Genomic DNA, 26,212 nt, shown 5'->3' with positions numbered 1-26,212 from the left:
TTTTTTCCAGAGAATTGCGAGTAATGAAGTTCAATTTTTTAATAACGAAGATTAGTTTATATATCTAAGAGTTTATTTGCCAAATATGTAATACGAGGATAGCAATATTTTTTTTTGGCACCGCAAAACCGACGATCAGCTGTTGATCGGCCATCGTGTACACGAGGTATACCATAACGATCTTAACGATATAAACGGCAATATTTTTCATGTAAATAAAATAAATATGAGTTCAAAAAGTTAACTAAATGATACTTAAAGTATTAAAATATACTTTTAGCTAATGATTATCTAAAAAAATAGTTAAATATTTAAGGATTGAAGTGGATATTAAACATAGGATGATTTTGATAGAATTTTGAGACGATGCTAGTTTTTGTTGCAAGAGGAAATTCGTCATTCGTCACAAGTTGGGGGGGGGGTGAGGGATAGTTTTAATTCTATTTTCAGAATTGTGGGTCAAAGGTCATCTGAAAAATTTATTTTATAAATTGACCAATGTAATTTGCAGTAAAAATTTACATTCAAAATGTACATTATTTTTTAGCATTTACAAAAATTAACAGAAATATATGGCAAAAAGTGACAGAAATATTATTGTTAACATGCAACTTGCTATTCACGCGCTCATGAATTTCAAATGTTTATAAAACCGTAACCAGTGGCTCAATTTTCCTCAAATAAAGTTTTTTATGATACTGAGAATAAGTAGTTTTTTGTGCTATTTTTTTTAATATGCAACTTTGTATTTATCATGTGGTACCTAGCATAGGCATTTTTTATTCAAAATTTTAATATAATTAAAATTAAAATGGATTTTACATGGTACTGCTGGTAGTCCTGCCTGCTTCCTAAAGTAAAAAAAAAAAAACTCGGAACGAGCAGGCAAAATGACAGGCCGATCCCTTGATATAGGACGGACGACATTTAAGCCTAAATAAAGAGGCTAGGCCTAGCAATAGTACATAGGCTAGTCACAGACGTCCTGGACGATGGGTCTTCCGTTCAACAGAGACTCGTGCATGGGGTCGAGTCAGACCCAACTGACATACAAGCATTGTGTGACTGGATTTAAAGACATTCAAAAGGCCAACAGGCAGCTAAAATGCACATAGTAATGGGTCGTTTGAAAAACATTCTTTGATTTGTAAAATCTTACCAGCGTTTGCTCGTAGCCGAGCTGTTTTTGTTCCGGTTGTAACGCCATTTTCAATGTTTTGCTGTCAAAATCGACGTGACTACTGCTGCCACCAACCAAAATGAACTAACCATGAACTTGGAACATACCATTATGCAAGAGGAAAATAATGATCAGTGTAATTAAATTCTTTTTATTCGTAATTCAGTTATTTACAGTATAAATGCAATATATAAAATATATAAGAACCACAACATAAACAATGTTCTAGATTGCTTTTACATTGTGTTTTGCTTAAATTTTAGTTATCGTAAGCTATGTAATATTATTATTAGTGGAATAGTCCATAAACGTAAACATGGGTCAGTTCTCCGAGCAAGTTTCAACTCGCGCAATTTTTAGATTATAAATTTTGTTGTCGGTGGTAGGCCTTTGGTATTTGTAATTTAATGATTCTTTTTGTAAGTATATGGATTTTTAAGGGCCTAGGGCCTAGCTTACTCTAGACTAGGCTATGCCCCTATTAATATAAGAACTTAGCCTAGGCTAGGCTTGGCTTTGCCCTTCCTGGTAAAATATATCACATCAGGGTTGCCATTTGGCCTTTTTGACGGCCAGATTCCTCAAATCTGGCCGTATGAAAATTCGCCTAGCCGTACGTTTTAAAAATCACGGCTAGATTTAATTTGGCCGAATTTTTGAAAAGTTTACCTTTTTTTCAATATAGGTCTAATATCGATTCGTTTGTTGTGTTTGTACAAAAGTGTAATTCTGTACCTTTGTTTACATTGAATGATCTTATTCTTATTCGTATGTTACTCGCACTAAAAACTTTAGACTGGGTTCCAGTCCCTAAACTTTCTTAATCAGTGAAAATGCTTAAAAATAAATCGATTTTGGCACCATTGGTGTATTTGCTTGGCATTCCATAGTATACTTTTTCTGGGATTTTCTAATTCGTATCAAAAAGTTTCTCGACATAAATTCACGCTGGTGGCGCTTTCCGAAATGTGCTAATATTACGAAAAATCAATAAATTAGAGACTTGTGGCAAGTCTATAAAAACTTAATCCGTATATGTTTCCCCTTTAGTTGACGTAACAATGAGAGTTTCATTAAAGAGGTTATGAGTTTTTGTTCGGTTGAAATTGATATTTTTTTTTTAATCCTCGTATAATTATGAAGACAGTCTAATGTATTTGTACCATATATTTTGTTTCTTTGTATGTTTTTTTCCCAGGCTGTTAGTGGAGGTTTCTATCTCCATTAGTTAACGGGAGTGAATACAGGGGTGAATACAGGGGTGGGTGGCGTCAGAAGGGGAATCGGGCCCCCATCGGGGAGACTTCCCCCCCCCACCCTGTCCGGGAGAAAAACCATAATTCGTTGGGAATAAAAAAAAAATGATATATTGATCGTTGATCAGGCCCCCTGTTGGGGAGCTGCCCGCACCCTGAAACCCCAATTCGTTAGGAATAAAAATATATATATATATATGCCTTATATGTACTATTTTTCATATAGGCCTATTGGTAGACTCCATAAAACCCCTAAATTGTCATATTTTTTTCCCCCTCTGTCACTTTTGAAACATTTTGAGTGACGCCAGACCACGCCCACTTTGCTCTTGTCGGGGACATCGCGCCCCCCCACACCTCAGACCCCTTGTCGGACAAATCGTCGCCCAACCCCTGATTAAATACAATAAAATATATCAAATAGTTTAATTAATTTATTATACTGTATCCCACTTGAATTGTTAATGTTAGGCGCTGTGCTCTATATGTAGAGCGCCATATAAATGATCGATGCGATGATTCGGGTCCGATCTCGCCTCCAATTTCAAGGAAAGAGATAGAAACTTATTCAAAGTTACTCCGAAGCCACAGTTTATCATAGCTTTTTAAACTGATGTATCGGAACGTAATAACTTCTGGGGCGGATTGCTATAAGTGGTCTTTAAACGGTTAGCCGGCTATAATCATGACATCACTACTGGTCTATGATTATAGACCATTGCTATACCACGGTCTAATCAGTTAGCCATCTTAAATTTTAAAGCTTACTCAGAGGAGGCTTAAAATGGTCTTAAATCATCTTCATCATGGCGTTCTGCTGATTAATTCAACAGTGCAATGGCAAAAAACATAGTCGGAGTCGGAGAATCGAACGACGAATATTCCTCATGCTTCTCAGCGTCTGTAAAAATAGGTCTACGTTTATTTACCATCATTTTGATACATTTGCGTGCGTCAAGCACGCATGGTGTCGCCCTCAATCTTATGTTACCAGGGAGTGCTTGTTTGCGTTTCAATACTCAAAGTGGTCTTAGGGAAGACTGTTTTATAGCAATGGTCTTAGAAAAATGACTTTAGTAAGACTGTCTAAGTGATAAAGCCAGCTTTATTCGAGAAGTTAAGACTACCAGTTAAGACCGTTTTATAGCAATCTGCCCCAGATTAATAACCTTTAAAGACATAAAAACTCAGCATATAATATATGCTGAGTGTTTATATTATTAGTTTTCCTCTGCATATTTAATATTCAATATACTGTAGGTTTACAACACAGAAAAGAAAGATAAATGTTGTAAAGTTAAGTTATAGTCTAAAACTACATTTTAAAAGTTAATTTCATCCTTTTTTAATGATCTTTTAGTACTTCTTAATTAATTTATCTTTTTTATTTTTTAGCCTGATTCTCAATGTCCAAACTGACTAGAACATGTCAAGAAAAGGAAATGGGAGGAAGCATGGAGGTCAAGACGATGGCTGGGGTGTCTTTGTGAGTAGAATATTTCTTAATGTATCTTGCTTGTATTCTTGGGCCATCGTGAAGCATAAATGGATAAATGGCCTACTTTTCCTTGGTTACAATGGCATAAATTTTGCTGGGTACCGATCCATTCCGTGTGCTGAGTTTTAATGTATATAATGTTTTTTTTTAAATTTTTTTTATAGAGGTGGCAGAAAACTAATACACTGTCATATTTGCCATGAGACCTTATATAAATCTAAATAAAAAGACTATTCCCCAACCTCAGTAGGGGGTTACACTTTAGTCACTGATTGGGATGTCTGCACCCTTAGTCAGCACCGGTCAAGTCATCTCAAACTTAAGGGCCTCCTACCCTAAATACAACTTTAATAGATGTTAGTACTTCCAAAATTCATTTAATCCAGTTTTAAAAGTACTTATTGAAGGTGCATTCACTAACTCATCAGGGAAATTATTCCAAGCATCACTAACTCTGTATGAAAAAGTGTACAGTACTTCCTGAAATTGGTAACACTACAAGTTTTGTATAACTTAGAAATATGTCTTCTAGTTTTTTGACAAGAAGTTAACTTAAAATTTTACAGGAGGACTTTTTTATGGAAAGGGTTGGTTGAAAATAGAACCATATAGGGTGTCTGAAGACAAACAAGTTCTTGTAATCTCGAAAGCTTCGATGAGGGCACTATTATAGAGGCTGTAGAGTATATTGGCCCTAACGGCCGCTTATACAAAAAAGATTTATCAATCAATCAGCCAAGTGTTTCTAGAGCTCCCCATCGGAGCTAAAAATTTGCCATCAATAAAAATTTTTGTTGTGCAAGGAAATACAGTATAGTATTTGGAATTTGCAAGGAAAAAGAAAATTTCAATACCATTTTTTATGGAAGATTTTTTTTTTCTAATTTAAGTTAAATTGGACTTAACAATAAAAATGATTTACCTTTAAAAAAAATGTGTTTGTTATTAAAAAACAGGAACATTTTTAGTTGGCTTAATTATTGAATTATTGTTTGTTTGTAGGGTGGTTACATGGCGGCTAAGAAGCAGAAACTTGATGAACAGTTTTTAGAGGATCAGCCTGGAAGCCGTGAGATCTCTTGTGCAGAGTCGAAGATTTTTCAAGGTGTTGCAATTTTTGTCAATGGCTATACAGGTACAGTATGCCATTCATAAGGTTTTTATTTTGGGATTCCAGGGTGTACAATACAACATGTTCAAAGTCTTTACTGAACTGGTAGCCAGGCTTACCCTTCTTTGAGGTACTTGACATATTCTTCCTTTAATTAAAAAACCCTCCAATTAGAGACCACCCTTCTGCAAACCTCAAATAAATTCCTATTGCTTATATTTTAAATTACAGTTTTTTAAATCAAAGACCAAAGCTGCTAAACACTATAAAAGCCTTGGACACATATGTGGTCTTTAATTGGTAGAGGAGACCTGTATATTTTACTAAAGAGTCATTGCTAGCATGTTTTTTCATTATAATAAAATAAACTAGCTCCAGGTATGTTGGAACCTTGACGAGTATTACCTAAACATTATTTATAAGAAGTGTCAGTGCTACCATTCCCTTGATAAGCGCTCCTCAAGTTAGCCCAAGGAGAGTAATTTATGGAATTAGAATTCACAATATTTAATTATCATTAATTTTCTTATATTCTGTTCTTACAGTACCATCATCAGATGAACTGAAACGCTTGATGATGGTTCACGGAGGGCGCTTTATTCACTACTACCGCAAGACAGAGGTGACACACATCATTGCTACCAACCTTCCTCAGGCCAAGATCAGGAAATTGAATGATGAAAAAGTTGTGAGACCTGAGTGGATCTTGGACAGGTGAGTGTGGAGTTTCCCACAATGCTATTTTATGGATATATAGTCCATTCTATGCATAACACTTGATACTCTTAATTATTAATGTTTTGTATTCTAATAGTTAAATATTGCAGAACAGTGCAGTGATTTTGGTTCATTTGCTTGTGTTGTGTTTGGTTTTTTTTTGTTCCAAGGTTAGCTTAGGATAGATCCAGGTTTAGCTTTTCTTTTTTTCTTTTCGGTTCTAGCAGCGCATAGAGACCTCGGTATTATGCGCTATATAAATCCCACTACATACACACAGGTCTCCCTCCATTGAAAGACCACTTTTAGAACCAGGGTTTTCCTGGTGTTTAGCAGCTTTTGTCTCTAATACGAAAAGTCAATTAGATAAGGATAGGTGTTTACTGGGGGGTGAAGAAATGTGTTCTTTAATTGGAGGGATCTCCTTATATGGCCAAATATTCCTTTCTTTTTATCTCTTCATGTGAGTGATATTGAATGACTTATTGTTCTTTTGTATTTGCAGTATCAAAGCTGGTTTACTTTTATCATATGAATTATATCAGCTCTATGGAAACCGAACATCGCTGCAGAAGTCATTATCATTCCTGCCATCATCATCATCTGCAGCAGCAGCTTCCTCAATATCCACAACTTCAAAGAGTGAACCATCTATGCCATTAGATATCTCAGGAAGTAAAGTTACTGGGAATAAAAGTAATTTACAGGACGATATACAAGAAGGTGATGCAATTTCCTTTAATATAAATAAGGAAGTCTTAAGAGACATGGAAGATGTGGAACAGAAGTTAAAAGATGTGAAAGATCTTCCTCAGAAAAATATTGACAGAAATTCCAATTGTGGAGATTTTACTAAAAAACTTGAATTGCCATTGGACAAAGTAGCAGGAAGAGGTCCTGCAAAAGCTGGTGACCCAAAGTTTGTAGCAGAGTTTTATAGTCACTCTAGACTTCACCATATAGCCAGTTGGGGTGCAGAGTTCAAGGATCTGGTGATGCAGTTGCAGAACCAAGGTGATGGAAGTTTCCCAGCAAGAGATGCTTTGAGGAAAAATGGAGTTAAAGATTATTCAGCAGATAGTGAAAATTATCCACTGGAAGGAAAAGAGGATGTTCAGAAGATACCAGGGAGTTCTAAAGCAGGCTCATCCAAGGACAGCAGTTGTGAGCGTTACATTATGCACGTCGATATGGATTGCTTCTTTGTTTCTGTAGGATTGATAAATCGCCCAGAGTTACAAGGAAAACCAGTTGCCGTCACTCATTCTCGTGGTAATGGCATGCAACAAGTGAATCTAGCTGCCAAACAATATGAACAAGATTACTATGAGAAGAAGTATGGCATGTCAAAGTCCTCAGGAATGTCAGATAAGACAGAGAAGATGTCAAGCACATTCAACTCTGCGGCAGAGATTGCCTCTTGCAGTTATGAAGCAAGAGCAGCAGGTGTACGTAATGGCATGTTCATGGGACAAGCCAAGAAGTTGTGTCCTGATCTTCAAACTATACCATATGATTTTGATCTCTACAAAGAAGTAGCTCAAAAGTTGTATGAAATTGTTGCCAGGTAATTTTAATTTTTTTTTTCAACAATTGTATCTTGTCAATATCAAGGATGAGGCATGTGGCATTCACTGTCTGTTAGGATTAAACATTCAGTGGCTTAGAGGAAAGGTCCACTTCGGCTTAGTTGTTGATTTGCCTATTAGTTCACTTCCACGTTTCTATAATTCAATCCTAACAACATGTCAGGCAGGGTTTGTTTTTTTACAACTAAAAAGTATACTAAATGTTAAAGTTTTGGGAATGTACACTGTAAACTTTATTCCTCAGATACACTCATGACATTGAAGCTGTAAGCTGTGATGAGATGTTTGTTGACATAAGTGAGTTGCTCAGTGACACAAAGGTGACCCCTCTTGAGTTTTCATCCCTGTTACGTAATGAGATTTTTAAAGAAACAAAGTGCAATGCATCTGTAGGTATAGGTAAGTTCTAACTTTCTTCTTAATGCGTTTGAGTGCCTGTTTCTTCGTTATCGACCAGACTTCTGTGGGTAATTTTTAGAACCAGATTTTTACTAGGTTTTTTTTATTACCAGTCACCAATACAACAAATTATGCACTCTCTAATACCTCTGTAGATAATTTTGTTTATTACATTAATATTTCATTGCAGCTCACAATATTCTGTTGGCCAGGATGAGCACTAGAATTGCAAAGCCAAATGGTCAACATTACTTGGAAGTTGGTCAAGAAGTGGATTTTATTAAATCTCAGCCTGTTGGTGATTTACCAGGTATTCTATGCACTCATGAGTGGCATTTATAATAGTATTGATAATCGTAATCATAATTATAGTCAATATCAATTAAAGTCAATAATCAATAGTGCAATAGTCCTTTTTAATTTAGTGTTTGATTTTATGATGTTGGATATCGTTTTTTATGCTCGGATGTTTACATTTAATATTTAAAAAAATTGTATAAACTTTAAAAATTCATAGATTTTATACAGTTCATATTATTATTTCACTATTACTATTTTTTATATTGTAATGTTTTTTTAAAATTTTTGTGATGCATTTTATTTGTATATTTTATGAGAGAAAATTAAAAAGATTTCTATTTGTATTAATATTTAGATATAAAACAAGTGTATATTTAAATAATTCAGATATTTAAAAATGTTTTTCAGGAGTTGGTTGGTCAATGAAAAGGCGTTTAGAAGCTCTCAGTGTTAACAGTTGTGGAGACCTACAACTTGTGCCCATGGCCACGTTACAGAAAGAATTTGGCGCAAAAACTGGGAAACACTTGTACAACCTCTGTCGGGGTCAAGACGATCGAGCTATACAAGCCGAAAAACAGAGGAAGTCTGTATCGGCAGAGATCAATTATGGAATTAGGTTCACCAAGGTATTAAAATTTTTTTAAAAGACCCACTGACCTGCCTTATGCTTTGTTTTCACTATCATATTTTATGTGACAAATTTGTGTGATGTGCCCATATATGGGCATGATGATGTCATATTTACACCCAAATATGGGCATATCACACTTTTTTATCACATAAGATTTGATAGTGTGGACAGAGCTTTAAGCTCTATAGCCACACTATCAAATTTTATGTGACAAACAAAATGTGATATGCCCATATATAGTCATGATGTGATGTCATCATGACCATATTTAGGTATGTCACATGTTTTTGTCAAATGAAATGTGATAGCCTGAACAAGGCCTTACAGTTGCTTTCACATTATTTGAATGTACAGCACATTTTATTCATTCATTGTAAAAGAAAATTCTTGTGTACAGGTTTCTTTTTAAAGATAAAGAACCTGACCAAACTATGGATCGTGGGGAAGGGAAGATAGTTTATTAAGGTGCAAGTGACCCACGTAACCCTGCCCTAACCAAACTATACATCAGAGAGTAGGGAAGTTACTGCACTAAGTTCCTAAATACGTGCCTACACCAACAATTGATAAACTGTGAATAAAGAAAACTTTAAAAGTACCATTAAAGATTCTTGCATGTTATTTTTATATATCGCTCCAGGAAAGTGAAGCAGTAGATTTCGTAAGTGAAGTTGTGGAAGAGGTCCATCGTCGTCTGCTCAAGATATCTGTGAAAGGCAAAACAATCACATTAAAGATGAAGGTTCGGAAACCAGATGCTCCAAAAGAATCTTCAAAGTTTCTAGGCCATGGTATCTGCAATAATGTTGCCAAATCATTGAGCTTTGCTCAGGCCACAGATGATTTGAAGGTTATCAAAGAATCAGTGTTAAGCCTCCTAAGGCAGATGAAGATCCAACCCTGTGACATGAGAGGGGTAAGTAGTAGTGGTGGGGGTGGTGTCAGCTGTTGCAGTTGTAGGAATACTGTAGCATCAGAAGCTGAGGTTGTAGTAGCAGTAGCAGAAGGTAAATTGGGGAGGGGGCTCAATGATTAAGTGAGGGGGGAAAATAGCTTGCAAAATATGGTGATAAGCGATTTTATCAACTTTGAGCATGATTTTTTTTGTTTCTAACATTGCGACTGGGGCCACAATTTCTTTTAGGGGGTGGGGTTGTGCCCTCCTCTAGATACGCCATTGTCTCAAAATAATGGCCAAATAGACAATGGTTTTTAATTTTATATATTCTAGGTTGGTGTCCAAATAAACAAACTTGTTCCTGAATCTGGAGAGGTAAGACATCCAGCTGCCATTGGAACCAAATCCCTCAAAGATTTTGTAACAATTGGTGATAAGAAGCCTTCCGAGATCCATATTCCTGATGTCAGACCACAAGTTAAAAAGTCCATGCCTAAAACGATAATGAACTTTCTTCAGAAGCAGCCTAAACAGAATAATGACATATTGAAACCAATGCCAGAAGTGGTACATAAGTCAGGAGCTAGAATCAAGCAATCAGTTATCATCCAGGAAGAAAACCCTCTCCCAAAGTTTCCAACTATGTCCCCTTCCCTACCAAAAGAGGAACCTGCTAAGAAATCAGATTTCTACCCATCATCAGTATCAGAAGTAAGATAACAAAATCAAATATTTATATTAATTTAAATCATATATTTTATAGTCTGGTAATTCTTAGTACTGTATGTCATTGTCACTTCTGTCTAAATTTAACAAGGATATTTGATTGATGGGTTACCTTTCCATAATTTTTGGAAAATTTGGAAAATGGAAATTTCCATAATTTATATTCAGATGTATTTGGATCTGATGAGGTTATTGTTCCCCACAGATTGACACGTCTGTCTTGGATGCACTCCCACCAGACATCAGACTACAAATTCAAAACAGCTTTCTAACCAAAAAACTAGATGTAAATCAGAAGATCCCATTGACAAGCACACCAGTTCATCTCAAAAGCACTGCAGTCGATCCAATGCAAGATCAACCAACAACATCAAGAGCTGTTATGAAATATGACAGAGAATGTAGTTTCACACAGAGAGAAGAATTGCTGGATTTGGATCCAAGTGTTCTAAAGGAATTACCAGAGGATATTGTGCAAGAGTTGATGGCAAATCAACAGAAATTAAAGGAAAGGCAGAGATTGGCCGAAGAACCAGTTGAAGCACTTCCTAACCTCTCGCAGGTGATGTTTCAATTAGATCTTCACAACTTTGTTGATTTGAAAGTTATTAAATTAAGTGGACTTGCTAATAGTAAGGTGCAATTAAACTAATGTAAACTGAAAAAAACTACTTAACAGCAGAACATTGTTTCCTTATGAAAAACACAAAACAGATCACTTCCATGTGTGAGTTTCAAAGATTGAAATATAACATAAGATAATATACTTTAGATAGAAGTGTTGGTATACACATGTCATAACATTTTCTTTTAAATCAGAAAGTGAGTTAAAGACTGATTTAACACTGATGAGATTAAGTCCTTAGAATGGGAACACACGGTGTATGATTGGGGCAGATGCAGGGGGTACAGACAGTGTGATCGCACCCCCTAAATTTTATTAAGAAAAATAATTGTTGAAGGTATGAGAGTGCAATTTCCGGGCACCTAGAGGTCCATATTCACAAAATTTTCTCGTCTCAGCCCCAACCATGGTGGGGCTTGTGTGGTGTGGACCAACTGACAGAACTGATTAAAACTATTTATGACCTACTTTAGCAGAAACAGGGTCTTGTCTCAAAAAATGATCTTTGTAATCTAGAGGTCAAAAACTGATTGATTAAAAAATGGTTAAAAACAGATCAAATGTCGAAGACATATTAAGTAATATTTTTAGTCCAACATGAGTTAAGCTGTCAATATGTGGAAATTTTAGCTTTTTTGAAGACTTTTGTTGTGATCAATAAAGCCTGGTTTTGCCAGAGTAGGTCACATTTAGAAGTGGTGTCATTCATACCATATCGTTGCCGAATCTTTCATAATTTTTAATAAGAATTTTTACTTCATGAAATTAAATATTTTGTTTGAATAATTTCTCAACAGATCGAACCCTCTTGTTTAGATGCTCTTCCACCTGATCTGAAGGAAGAATTGAAACAGGCATATCTACAAAAAGACCTCAAACAAAAAGAACAAATTTATCAACAGAGCCCTGTAGAATCCTCCCCAGCTAAGCCCTCCTTTGCTAAGCCTAGTCCTTGTAAGCTTTCCCCTGGAAAAATCAGTCCCTTTGCTAATGCCAAACAACGAGGTAAGCTCAGAAAAGGAAGCCCAAGGAAACTGTTTGAAAGGAACCAGCCAAAAATTCGTGATATTATTAGAAAGAGTCCAACCAAGGAAAACATGGGTGTTAACAAAAATTGTGATGCAGTGGCTACAACACCTAATTTGAAGGTTGATAGTGAAGTTCAAGTGGAAAATTTCAAAGATGATAACAAGGTAAAGACACAAAGGGCAAATCTAAGTGGTGCTACTGAACTTGCCGATGTTAAATCACTCCTTCGTGAATGGATGGACACCTGTGAGTTCCCCAGAGATGATGATCTTGGTCATGTGATAGCATTCCTTCAGGATCTTGTCATGGAAAGGAATCTTGTGAAAGTTGATCTTTTGCTGAAAGCATTTAAGAGGTGAGTAATGATTGTGCATATTAAAAGTCCAAATTAATAATGCAGAGAGCATCTTAGCTCAGTCGGCTAAACTGGTGGTAGCCACTGTGCATGCTGAATCATGGAGATCTCTAGGTCCCCTTTTCAATCCCCATCCCTGCTCTTGTGTTTTACCTGGAGGGCTGAAATGCAAGTTACAATGGCACACCGTCTTTCAGATGAGATGTTTATGCCATTGGTCTCGTATCCATTATGACACGTGCACGCAGGACACTATTGGGAAAAGAGTAGTGTACTAGTATACTACCCAATCCCTACCAAAAGGACCCCACTGGAAATATGTCTTCAGACTTTCGTGGGTTATCCTTGGTTTTTACACTGAATACTGTAAGTCTATCCATCCATCCAGTCAGGGTCACTTGTCAATGAACAGTATGTTAAGACTAGAGCAGTCACTTCATTGAGTACATACCTCCGCCTTGGGCCTGAATATTGAACAATACGCAGGCCGTGTATGATGGGCCATTCCATTATTTTCTGCCCTGTGCCTGAATACAAAACAATATGCAGGCCATGTATGATGGGCAATTCCATTATTTTTTTTATGCTCAGGGGTACAAAAATTGAAATCTTGTGACCTTGACCATTCTTTCCCAAAATTTAATCATCTACTTCTTAGATTATTGTGTACCATTGCACTAAATATTATGATAATCCATTCCTTAGTTTCTGTATAATCTTGCTAAAAGACAGCAGTGAACACAACCTCCTATAGTGGAGGTAATTAACAGGGTTGGAATTTATGAGACCTAAAGGCTGGGGCAGGTGCAGGATTTGGCGGTAGAGGGTGCTTGAGAGTTCACACTTCCAGACCCACCATGGTTGGGGCTGAGGCAAGAAAATTTTGAGAATATGGACCTCTACATGCTCGGACATTGCACTCTCATACCTTAGAAATCCTACTGGTAATTAAATTAACAATACAACAATTATTTTTCTTAATATTAATAACATTTAGGGGGGGGGGGTGCGATCGCAACTCCTGCACCTCTGCATCCGTCCCAGAAAGGATCCCCTTGGTTTATTGCACTTGTACACTTACAGTACTCACACAGTAGCTAAGCTACCACCAGTTAAGCAGACTGTTGTTCTATTACTGTATATAAACTTAAACATGTAATGATTTCCTAATTTAAACGACTTCTCTCTGAAAATACAGTATATCCGCCCTAATTTGAAGGGACTTTTTCTCAGGAAATATTGGGGATGAATCTCTTAACATTTCTTGTACTATTTTTATGTATTGCTTTGCAAAAGTTGTTTTTTCCTTTTATCTGTGCTTGTTAGACAGATATAAAATATCAAATCAAAATCAGTGCATAGAAATACTAAGCACATGCAATATTATCTACCTTGATTATTGATAAACAGTTATTGTTTTGTAGGTACGCCAACAGGATAGACACAGATAAATGGATGGTAGCCTACAACACAGTTGTCGCTCTTGTTCAAGACCGAATTCGTCAAGTATTTAACAGCCAATTGAAAATAAGTTGAACAAGGCTTGAAAAATGGAGAAAACCTTGCTAATATTTGATTATCAGAGCAAAGATGTTTATAAAAAATATGTTAAGTTTAATTTGCTGTGTAATACAAAGTAGCGGTTTGCATACATTTTTTTTGGGGTGGGGAGGGGGGAAAAGAAGTAAAATGTGTAGACACATTTGCTAGTGATTTCCATTGAATTATTAACCAAAACCATGTGGGTATCAACATATACACATATACAACAGATGATTATTAATTTAATGTGAATTTAAAACTACTGTATAAAGCTTGTTTACTTACTTATATATTCTAAGGGTCCTTCTCAGACACCTGTTGATAAAAACCTGTATTTTATGTGTTATGCATTTAGTTGTTCGCCACATTTCAGATCCATATAAGAGTACTGCTGTTACATTAGACTCAAAAAAACTTAAGCTTCATTGCTACTGTGATATATCTTGTTTTCCACACTCTTCACAGCATAATGAAAGCCACTTCTGCTTTTCCAATCCGTTCCTTGACATCTCATCTGTCTCTCCTTTGGCGCTAACTTTGCTACCTAACTTAGCTGTATTATTATTATTGTTATTGTTGTTACCTTGAAGCACTGCATTGTTATTGTGGTAACTTACTGTGATTAGATGTACAGTATGTTTATACTGTATTCATTATATTGCCTACATTGTATGAAAAATATATGAATTGTTATATTTTATATTTTTAAAAATTTTATTCAAACGTAACTGCTAAATTGTACATTATATTGTATATCAGTCATTTAAACAACTAAACAATCATTATGGGGACTTGTAATATTTGTCCACTTATGGACAGCAACAGTCCGAGATTAACATACTTTTTTCAGTTCAGTTGTCTCCTGATCAGGGCCTTGTCATCTAGTACAGTAGTGGCATATCTAGGGGTGTGCAAGGGCTCATGTTCCTAAAAAAAAGCTCTCCCCCTCGTAACACCACCACCCCCCCCCCATTTGGAAATGTTCAAAGCGGAATATACTTAATGTTGTTAAAAATTAGCTCATATCACCACCCCCACCACCTCTTTACTTAATCACCAAGCCCCTTTAATACTGTACTTCTCCTAGCCGCCCCTTAGATACACCATTGCTAGCAGTAAAGTGTTAGCAGGTGGTCCGTAAGAACAGGACCTCCACTTGTGAAAAATTAAGCTAAGCCTTTTTGTCAAAACTACCGATTACAACAATGTTGTTGGAAAATCTCACATTTTTCATCAACAATCGTTTTATACTACAGTATACTAGTTTATCCCCTCAACTTGTAGTTGAATGCAACTTTTTTTTTTTTAATGTATGATGATATTATAATAAACCGATGTTTATTAAGTAAAACTGCAAATCCTGTAAAACCTCCGTCTCAGAATAGCACGCTAGATAGATGGCGCATTAGAAGTGCTGTTGCATTAGTAGTATTATTATTATTATTACTACTACTACTATGTTACTAAAGCTTTAGACAATGAAGAAATTAGACAACAATTATAAAAACGATGTTAAGAGAAAAATTACACAAAAGAAGTCCGATTTAGTGCTAGTTATTATTTAGACTGGGTTCCAGTCCTTAATCTTTGTCTTAATCAGTTGAAATGCTGACGCTGGTGGCGCTTTCCGAAATGCGTTAATGTACTACGAAAAATCCATAAATTAGAGACTTGTGGCAAGTCTAGTTATTATAAAATGTATCTGATTGTTATTTGCTCAAATTACTGAGAATTAAAGACAATGATCATGAGTTTAATAATACAGTATGGCTTTTATTAAAATTTCTAACCAATGATTTTTTTTTTCTTATTTACTTGTACAAAATGACATGATTATTTTTGCATGTTTGGGAAGGTTGCACTAAAGCAAAAAATCATACAAACACTGTATATACAAGTGTCAAAGTTCAAGAGAGCTTTTGATGTGCGACATGATCTAATGCCCTGTCCAGACTATCAAAATGTATTTGACATGCCTAAATATAGTCATGACGACATCACATTATTACCATATATAGACTATATATGGGGATACAACACTTTTTTGACAAATCCAATTTGATAGTGTGGATGTAGCTTTAAACAGATTCACTCATTTGCGTTTTCAACTGAAACCACATCTTCCATATGACGTCAATACATCCAAGCGTTGTCGCAAATAGACAACTCCATATATACACACATCTCTCCTGTTTACCCGTGTCCACGGTTTTTAAAACAATGCCCCAAGCCAAACCAAGGAATCAAAGGAAATGAACTGGTAAGGCCTGCGGTAAAGGGTTCACCCTAAGCTCACCAAAACACTCATGTAAATATACTTTCCCTACACACCTACATTCTATACAGGAATACCTTGTAACATAATGCCCTGTAATCGAATAGCAAGTATTTTTTAACCAATATCTTGAATTGTATATCAGAATACTTTTCTAATACAGATTCACAATTATTATATCATCACTTATAATACTTCTTTATCATATGAGGGCTGTTGATATAAAATCTTATTCTTTTATATCACAATAAACTTGCATCCAATTGTATTTCTAAATATTGTAGTATAAAACAAAAGAAACTACAAAAGCAGGTGAAAAATAGAGAACTTTCTTCCCATTCATTATATAAACACTTAATGTTTTATTATTTTACATTTAAAAAAAATTTCTGGAATAAAGCAGAAACACAAATATTTTACAATATCACACTAGGCAATTTTTAACAAAGGATGCTGTTCTTCAAAAAGTTGTCTATGGATGAAAATTGAATATGGGCTCGGGTCTATTAAGCAGAACACAAACCATGGTGAGTGTAAAAGAAACAATGACCCAGACACAAAATGTTTTAACTTCACAGATGAGAGGGTGTGTGATGGTGTACGAGAACCACTTCATTGGAAAATTACATCAATTCTCTGTGCCTACACTAAACAACAAAAAAACCTGACTAGTTCAGTTTAGTTTAGTTGAACACTGCTAAAACGATATTTAATGTGAATTCATAGAAAAAAAATGTAAATATACATTTCTGTAAAATATACAGGTCAATGTCAGCAAATTGTATTTTTTTGTTTTGGACTGTTTGCAACAAATATTCTGAAGTCCCAAGAAATAGGATTGTATGCCCGTTCTATATTGGTATGTACAGAACAGTGTCCTGTCAAAGAGATAAAATCAAAAGATATTGGCATGTAGAGAAGAGCATCCTTGTTATTGCCTTGTATTACACAAGTTGTGCGTACATGCACAACTCTGTAGTAAGCAAATTTAATTTACACTATACAAAGCATGTCTCTATATGGCTCCTTTAATGTGGGATAGCAAGAATTTACATCATGTTGATGTTTCTACAACAAACACAAATGTAAAATTATCTCTACTATATAAGCTAACACAGGAACAGATGTATAAGATTTTTCAAATGTATGGAGGGGCCCATCATCATTTGATTGTCAAAATAGCGACTTATTATCCTAGAAATCATTTAGTCTTCTTAAATTTGGTTTCCATAAAATTGCTACACCTTTGCTACAGCATTTTCACTACAATCGTCGAGCCTGATTTCAATAAAATCGTTACACTGTTGTGAACATAATTATTATAAAGGCTCCCGGAGTAGAGTTGAATAGCTTGGTGGTTAAGATGCTTGCCTTCCAATCCCAGGGTCCTGGGTTCAATTCCTGTCAGTGTTGCAGGATTTTTTCTCACGACATAAACAACTCCACTCCCTAAATCTCATATTGAGATTTAGTTTGTGTAAAGCATCGTGTGTGTATGTTTGTCTTGTGTAAGGGGTTGTCACCTACAAGTAGGTGAGTAATATATTCGCTATTGACAATCCTTGGCACATGTATTGTGTGCCTAAATAAATAATAAAAATAAAATTAAAAAAATAAGACAGCTGTTGGCAATAACATGTAGCACTTTTACGGTAACCAGATTTTATAGTTTTCGAATTGTACAGTCATATGTACCACATAGAAAAAAAGTAATGATTGAAAATAACAGAACTTGTTTATACCATAGCACACTTTTGATGCAAAGGTTCAAAGATTAAATGATGTTAGATGTAACATGTTTTAGATTGGATATGAAAAATGTTTATATCTTACAATTATTTTTTTTTCTAGAAAATATGTGAGGTGTTGTCACAAAATGAATCTTACTAATCATAAGTGAATGAGTTACATATTTAGAGAAATTCTTTATAAGCTCTATGTTGGTCTTTGAATCAAGTTCCTAATTTGAGTACACCCAAACCAGAGTATGATCATTTTAAAATTCAGATGTTTTAAAAATATTGGTGAAATGGTCTCTAAAGTTAAACAATTGATAGCTTATTTGTTTTTCTATCAATTCTGATAGGAAAAAAAAATAGTGTTATGTGAATCTACTCACAATGTTTATCATGAAATAAAAATCTTAAAATTAAACATATCAGCGACCCAGAGACTCATTTTCTTAATAATGGCGTACAGCAGTACTCATCTTGTCACGACACCTCATAGTTGTGCAAATGTCATAATTTTGATGATAAATTTTGACAGAAATTATGTGACAATGACTTTACTGCTCATCCTCATCTTCTATCTTGAAAGAGAACGTCTGCTTTAGAGTGAAGCGTGTTGCCAGGAAACCAGGCATGTCATTGCCACACATGCTGGAGGTGATGCTACTTCCTGTCTGGAGCGTTGGTGTTGACGACAGATTCATGTGGTGGCTACTTCGTACATCAAGGATGGCGCGGCGGATTGTGTCGCGTTTGCCTTCGGGAATGCCTAAATCGACCAAATCCTGTATCAAAGATATCAAATTCAATTTCACTGACATGGATAACAAATGCTATATTTAGGAAACAATATATTGCAAATGTTTTACGTTCACCTGATGAAAATCAACGTAGTTGTTCGAAACTGTAGTAAAATATTTTCTCTATATAACAGAAATAATGTAAAATGAATTTATACCACCAGACATTGTTTATATTCCTTAAATTTAGAATTTCCCATAAGCCTGAACTTCGAAAAAGCAATGGGGATCCATTTGTTTGTAGCTGAGGTAGACCCGCAAGGAAGGCACTCATTATATTGATTATATCATCAGTTGAGAAAATGAAACATCTTGATCGATTTTGGTCAGATTTCATTGATTTGCCAGGAAATCAGCCAGGAAATTTCTGGCAGCGACCACTGTATGTGAAACTCACCTGTGGGGTCATAATGTCTTCAAGCTGGTAGAGATACATAATGCTATGATCATGAAAGTACTTAGTACAATCTTCACACCCAATGGACAACAACCAACTAAAACATATAAGAAAAACAGGAATATAAAACATAACTATAAGTAATTTATTTTTAATCAACAGTAAATATCAAATGAACTGACACAGGGAGTGATGTATCTAGGAGAACAGTATTGAAATTGGGGGGGGGGGGCACAAATATGAAGTGGGAGGGCGAAGGTGGCAAAATAAGGTACTATAACTACTTAAACCTAGTGTTTTGCTTAAAAAATTATCAGTGGTGGGCTCTCTATGTCCGCAACCAGAGCAAAGTGGGTGAGGTCAGGCATCACCCAAAATCTTTTTGACAGTGGTCCAGGGATACGAAACCCCTAAAAAATGTGACGAAAGGGGCTTCAAAGGCTGAATCATTTTAGAATCTAATAATAAGTACAAGATACATGGCCACTCTACTCTCCCACGTCACCCCCGGAAACATCCCGACTTTTTACAAGGATTGAAAATATGATCTTGAGTAGGCACCTTAACCATCAGACTACGTATCCATTTCAAATACAGTACTACAGTTTAAATTTACCTTGCAATGGTGGTGTCTGCTTGCGCATACTGATGGCCTTCCTGCTTCAGAGGCGTAGGCCCAGGTTGCTCTTGGCTCGATGAAACCTCATTACATGTGACAGCACTGGGAGGGGTAATGTTAACCGATGTACTAGGTGTGGGACGAGCAGAATCTGCATAGTCTCCCCCAGACTGGTTTATTGGTAGGGTATCTATATGTTGGAATGAGGGCAGGCTACCAAACGATGGTATGGAAGGAATTGAGGGTAATGGGTTTAGAGCAGGACCATTCGAAAAGGAACTAAGATGGGGCACATTCGACTGTCTTGACGACCTGGAAACAAAGAATATAAAAAAAAAAAATACATAACATTATTTATATAAATAGAAAACAGATTTTCTTATCAATATGAAACAAAAATCCTCCAGTTTTACTGGTAGATTTTTATGAATATCAAGTTAATTATTGGCATTGAAAATTGTTTGATAAAATTCGACTTACAGATCATTAATTAATGGAAACACAATTTGGCATGTAAAATAAGATCTTATAAATTATTTGAGTTAGGCAAAGTCGAGTTAGGCGAGTTTAACTGCAATCACGTCCTGAAGAGTAGTTTAGCTACAGCAGAGAGATCTTGTTAATTTACGCTTCATGAGGCAATCAATTAATATACTACTATTAGGTGCATAATAATGAATTATGCATAGTGTACAAAATAAGAACTGAATTGAATAAACATCACATATCCAAATAACGCTTTTCAAATATATTCTAGGAGCGATGTTTGCCCCTGACATGTTATCATACCGAATACTCAGTACGTCCACTCTCACATCGTAATAATCATATTCTGCCACCTAAAATACATGAAATTTTAATTTTCATAGATAAAAAAAAAAAAATTTGTTAATGATTTAGCAAGATTTTCAATACAAAAAATCCTTTAATTTTCTGCTGAAATTTAGATTATTGGAAAATTGTGTTAACTGGCAAGGATATTTTTGGTCTTAAAAATTTTACTGAAATATACTTTACTTTTATTATGTACACAGTAACTGATATTTATGCGGCAATATATACAGTAGAAACCCTACTTTGGGACAACCACTATTAAGGGGACGCTTTTTTTGGCACGAAATAAAGGAAAATATTATCTTTTAACACTAAGGCCAACCCCTATTCAGAAGACAACAATAATATTAAGGAACATATTTTTGGTCCCGAAGATGTTTCCTTAATAGGGTTCTACTGTATATAAGTTCACAAATTATCATTTTAATTATTACACTGAAAGAATTGCAGATTTATGATACACTAGTGTATTTTTTATCTTTGTTGTCAATACATTTTATTCAGCAATTTCATTTGTAACAGAAAAACATGGAAAATTACTATGCAGTAGTTAACACAAAAATGTGTGTATCCCTTTGTTGTCCCATTTACAGTACTTCAAATTATTCCCTTTTCCACTTAACTGTTGACTCAGCTCTACACCTTCTGATTCAAAACTGTTCATTCACATCTTCAACTGTTCACCCATCTTACTGTTCGTTCAACTCAACTTTTCACTCACACCTCTTGAACTGCTAAATAACAACAATTTCTTCTAATTTTAAATACATTTTCTATGAATTTGTGATAATTTTTTATCACACATAGACTTGTGCTAAATGTGTGACAAATATCTGATCACGCATGTGTTTCTGCAAAATGCATGTTTCATCCAAAATCATTTTGAAATGAGGGACCGTCCTGCACGATGCGAGACGGTTAGTTACTAAGTAAACATGACTGAATAACAGTAAACAGCAACAGCATAAAAACTAAAAATCTACTATGAAACTCACTTATAAAACATCTAATTCAACAAAGCTATTTCTATCTACTTTTCACTCGCCTCTTAAACTGTTCACTCACTTCTTACACTGTTCACTCACACCTCTTAAACTGTTCACTCAATGTTTACTCTTCAACTGTTGTTCACCTACCTCTTAAACTGTTTACTCACCTCTTTAACTGTTCATTCACCCTAACACTTTACTCAGCATAAAAACTAAAAATCTACTAAGAAACTCATTTATAAAACATCTAATTCAACAAAGCTATTTCTATCTACTTTTTTCACTCACCTCTTAAACTGTTCACTCACTTCTTACACTGTTCACTCACACCTCTTAAACTGTTCACTCAATGTTTACTCTTCAACTGTTGTTCACCCACCTCTTAAACTCACCTCTTAAACTTTTTACTCACCTCTTGAACTGTTCATTCACCTTAACACTTTACTCAATAGAATGTAATACAGTTAGTAAATTAACAATGTTCTGTCAATACTTTCCTTAAGTCCAAACACTGAACACAATTTTAAATTATTGTTTTTATTAACATTTTTTCTGAAATATTTTTAAATATTATATTTATTAATGTGCTTAATACAGAATTATTAACTTATAATGCTCTAATAGCACAACTTCACTAACACCCCATTCAGACTAGCATCGCATTGTGATCGGTTGTAGCAATTGCGGCACCCAATCGCAAAGTAAAATCGTATGTGAAAGCTCACCAATAGTAGGCGATATGTAATCGATATCGCAATTATTACCCGTTGCAATTGGGTGCTACAATCTTTATTACTCCCGATTACCACGGAATCTGATCGCAACGAATCACAACGAATTCCACAGGCACTGTTTGGCTGAGGTCAGTCAAAATAGGCCTGGCCACCAGAGGCCTAGGCCCTAGAATGTAAAGTTGTTTCGTGTTGGTCTGAATGCACTCGTTGATTGCGATCGGGAGTAATCAGTTTTGGATTACCATCTATTACATCGCAACCGATCGCAAGAGAGTGTAGTCTGAATAGGGTATTAGAAAAATAAATTTACAAAATGTACAAAATTTTGATCTCAGACCAAATATCTTTTGTTTCATCTTATATAAACAAGTGTATTTAACTTATTTTTTATACTTTTGATATTTACAATTTTTTATTTTTTTAAAAATACTAAATATTTACAAGTTTACAACACTAGCACAGCTACATATTGTTTCACACCTCGCACACTGTCACTACCACAAAGTGGTAATCAATGCCCATCATTAAACAAATTATGCATTATTATAATAGTGTATTATTTTTTTTTTATCAAAAATAAATAACTATACAATAATTAATCATGCCCCTTAGATGTGCAATTGTTTTTGATATTTTTTTCTCCCATTTAAAAATTTTGTAATTCTCAGGGTTACATACATACGCTATAAGAAAAGTACATTAAATCATTTAGTAGCAAGTGCAATCCTATTTTTTTTGTGTATTCATTTTTAAGACCTGTTCAGCATCAACATTATCCAGTATTTAAGTTTCAAATACTTGTGAATGATTTACCCATATATGGTTGTGATATGACATATTCATGCCCAAATATGGGCAAATCACACTAATTTGTCATAGCACATGTTGGTGTGGACAGAAAACAAGAAAATGTGAATGCAGCATTACAATAAGCACTTGTTTAGATAAAACTTAAACAGTCTTTCTATGTGTAGGAATCACATACATTTGTACAGACTTGGTTAATGTTACTATGCCTATTCAACTGAAAAAATAGCACCGTTACATTAACATAATGTTACACAATGCATCAGATTATTCAATTCAACATATAAAAACATATTTTGGTTCATGCCAAACTTATTTTATGCATTTTAAAACACATACAATACTCAAGACGGATTTGCATCAAAACATAAAACTTAAAAATTAATAAAAACCATGTTCTTTCAAAACTTCATATCTACTTTCAGTTAAGTAAACTATTGATTCATTCATGAATTATTAAAACCATTACCAACATTTTAAATTAATTACAGTGAAGCTACTGAGCAAACCATTCCAGACTACAGTATAATTACTTGGTCATACTCACTAGTTCATGAAGTACAAGTTTAATTTGTTAATTATTTTGAAATGGAAAAATGGTTTGGAAATAATATCTGATAAATAACTTGTTACTTGTATAGTGCATTTCCTTGAAGTTACAAAGCACTTTTTGCCACTCTACACAATAAGTTGGGAAATTCCCTCCCCCCTCCCTACCAAAGCCTGCATAAAAACCAAACCCAAACAAAATGTGGCAAAGACAAGTCAAACCAGCTACTCATAACAAAAATCAATTTTTAGTTATTAATACAGAGTTAAACAGTAAATGACAGCTATAATATAGTAAAAGAATCATTTAAATCCAACATTTTGTTATGAAGTTACAGGAGTTTAAATACACAGCTGTTTAAAGAACAATATTTGAGAAATCTGCCTTCCAAGTTTAAGATTTTGGGCATTTCTCCGGCAGAAACCGTTACCAAATCTTTAAAAATTGTTGCTTCAACATTGAAAATGGGGAAAATAACAGGATAGCATGATTTTTAGATATATAAAGGTTAGTTTAGTGCAATAAAATAGATTTCAACAATTTTGACATTCCAGCATGTTTTGGCCATCATCTCTGAAACAGGATTTGCGACAAGTGACTGGTTTGGCTTTTCTTCGCCACAAATGTGCAAACTTAAATAATGCAATGAAGTAGAAACTCCAAGCAAAAGGGTTTGAAAATTATATCAAACAACAAACAAAACAATAAACAAAGTAAGATTTGAAGTAACATGACAGAAAACTATTAAAGACTACTTATTAGAGTTAATACAATTTGTCTGCAGCAAATAATTCTTTGGAAATTACACTGGAATTGAAAATTGGTAAATTTTGATCCAGCAGAACAAGCCTTAAAAAATGTAGGTTGTGTTATTTGGTTTTTTCATCATCAATTGACTCGCCACTTCTGAGATTGGAGTGAAACAATACGTCTCTTTAAGATGTTTAGTGAGTGAAGTTATTCATTGTCATGAGAATAAATCCCAATTTCACAGAATTTGAACTATGGCATTGGAAAGCAAGCATCTTAAACACCAAGCTATAGCTTAACACTTAAGGATATTTCAAACTTTAGACCTGTGCCACAGAAATCACAAAATCTATAGTACAGTATCTATCTATGTACTGATTAATAAAAAAAAAAAATTTTTTTTTTAATAAAAAAAAAAAAAAAAAAAAAAAAAAACCAAATAGGGCTTGCCAAGCCAAAACCAGCATTAGTGACCAAAAAGAAGAATGACTTTTTAACATTCCCAACATTGTAAGCTTTACTGGAATCGACTTACTATTGCCAAAGCTATGAGGAAAATTATTGCGGACTCTCTGTACTGAACTATACAATACTGTCACATTCTTATGAAGGTTACTCAGTTCAACATTTAGCGACAGTACGCTGGTTTTGGGATGGCAAGCCTCGAATGTGGGCGACTTGAACAAGGAGATGGAATGCATCGAATGGAAGGAGCATGTTGGAGGACCCGCCACAGACACCAATCTATCAATCAATCAATCAATCAGTGCGAGTCGAATCGTTTCCTCTTTCTCGTCTTTTGTCTGAAAAATTGCCAAAAAAAAAAAAAAGAATAAATTTATTGATACATTTATGGGAAAGGCTTTTAAAATTAGACTAGTAGTATTTTTCTATTATTATACACTAAATTTTAAAGATTACGGAAAGATTATACAGTTTAAAAAAAAAATTAATACATATTTTTGTATTGCCAATGGTTCTCGAACAAATGCTCCTTTCATTCTCATTGTACTACCAAGTCTAGTAAACATCTTTGATATGAACTGAAGGTTTACCCCCATTTGGATTTGCTACCAGAGACCTTCCATTGAAGTAACCCCATGATGTATTTCTACTTAAATGTACACCCAAAAATTAGTGTAATGTTCAGAAAGTTATTTATTTATTTACTATTAAAATTGATAACAGTACTAATCCTAAAAAAAGTTTAATAATAAATACTTCCACAGAGGCATTAGTTCTAGATTTTTTTCCGAGTTCCTTTTACAGGGTTGTAGTTGCAAAAAACTAAATGTGGGTGATAATATGAGGCTTGTTGTGGCAAAAGGGCTAAGTTGTAGCAAAAATTGAAATTCAAGTTAATGGAATTTTCAGATACCTGAGTATGTGATCTTTAAAATGAGGGGTCATTCATTGAAACTGGACATTTCAAGCTTTAAGTTATTGGAAAATGAAAGTACAGTACTCTTAGAGTCAAGATAAACATGATTTTGAGTAATTGCCTTTCAAAGTTATTTTTGCATATGTTTAATAGAATGAACTATCAAAATAACGTTAAATACACAATTTGTTAACCACTTCCAGAGCTAATACTTTGGGACATGATTAATGAGACATTAAACTGTTAATCTATAGTGAAAAACAATTTTGGATTTTTAGGCGATTTTTGAGCTCAAATATTTTATAGCTCATTTACTCAATACCGGACTGTGCGACAATTTAACCATTTAGCCACGACATGCCTCATATTGGTAAACTCGAAATAGCAACAAATGGATTTTAAGGATGGGCAAGAGAGTTAATATAGGTAAGTGGAGGACCATGAAATTAGCTTTAGACTGAGTAGCAAAACTTCAAGGCTGGGTACC

The 26,212-nt window shown here is 34.7% G+C and overlaps 3 protein-coding genes across 6 annotated transcripts in view; 1 reads left to right on the top strand and 2 right to left on the bottom strand.

Moving 5' to 3' along the window:
* The window catches only part of LOC117106639 (chloride channel protein 2-like), a 50,211-nt gene extending 48,967 nt beyond the window's left edge, over nt 1–1,244 (bottom strand). For both annotated transcript variants that reach the window (XM_033248035.1, XM_033248036.1), the window contains exon 1: nt 1,160–1,244. In XM_033248035.1, the coding sequence (XP_033103926.1) occupies nt 1,160–1,207 (48 nt within the window). In that variant the 5' untranslated portion in view covers nt 1,208–1,244. The remainder of the gene's footprint in view (nt 1–1,159) is intronic.
* A 242-nt stretch (nt 1,245–1,486) lies between these two features.
* On the top strand, nt 1,487–16,294 carry LOC117106616 (DNA repair protein REV1-like). Its single transcript, XM_033248009.1, has 13 exons — nt 1,487–1,599; nt 3,832–3,922; nt 4,937–5,069; nt 5,591–5,759; nt 6,268–7,329; nt 7,596–7,750; nt 7,941–8,060; nt 8,459–8,679; nt 9,325–9,600; nt 9,916–10,293; nt 10,514–10,870; nt 11,731–12,317; nt 13,742–16,294. Exons 2-13 carry the CDS (start codon nt 3,863–3,865, stop codon nt 13,851–13,853), a joined length of 3,630 nt encoding a protein of 1,209 aa, XP_033103900.1. The 5' UTR covers nt 1,487–1,599; nt 3,832–3,862; the 3' UTR covers nt 13,854–16,294.
* A 1,336-nt stretch (nt 16,295–17,630) lies between these two features.
* LOC117106606 (cellular tumor antigen p53-like) overlaps nt 17,631–26,212 on the bottom strand; it is a 17,396-nt gene continuing 8,814 nt past the window's right edge. For all 3 annotated transcript variants that reach the window (XM_033247989.1, XM_033247990.1, XM_033247991.1), the window contains 3 exons: nt 19,678–19,992; nt 19,062–19,158; nt 17,631–18,649 (listed from right to left, as the gene is read on the bottom strand). In XM_033247989.1, the coding sequence (XP_033103880.1) occupies nt 18,422–18,649; nt 19,062–19,158; nt 19,678–19,992 (640 nt within the window). In that variant the 3' untranslated portion in view covers nt 17,631–18,421. The remainder of the gene's footprint in view (nt 18,650–19,061; nt 19,159–19,677; nt 19,993–26,212) is intronic.

The sequence above is a fragment of the Anneissia japonica genome, unplaced genomic scaffold, assembly GCF_011630105.1.
Source record: "Anneissia japonica isolate Jap-2015-1 unplaced genomic scaffold, ASM1163010v1 scaffold1306_len716249_cov185, whole genome shotgun sequence".
NCBI lineage: Eukaryota > Metazoa > Echinodermata > Crinoidea > Comatulida > Comatulidae > Anneissia > Anneissia japonica.
Note: the sequence above shows the minus strand (reverse complement) of the source record. Positions and strands in the feature narration are given on the sequence as shown.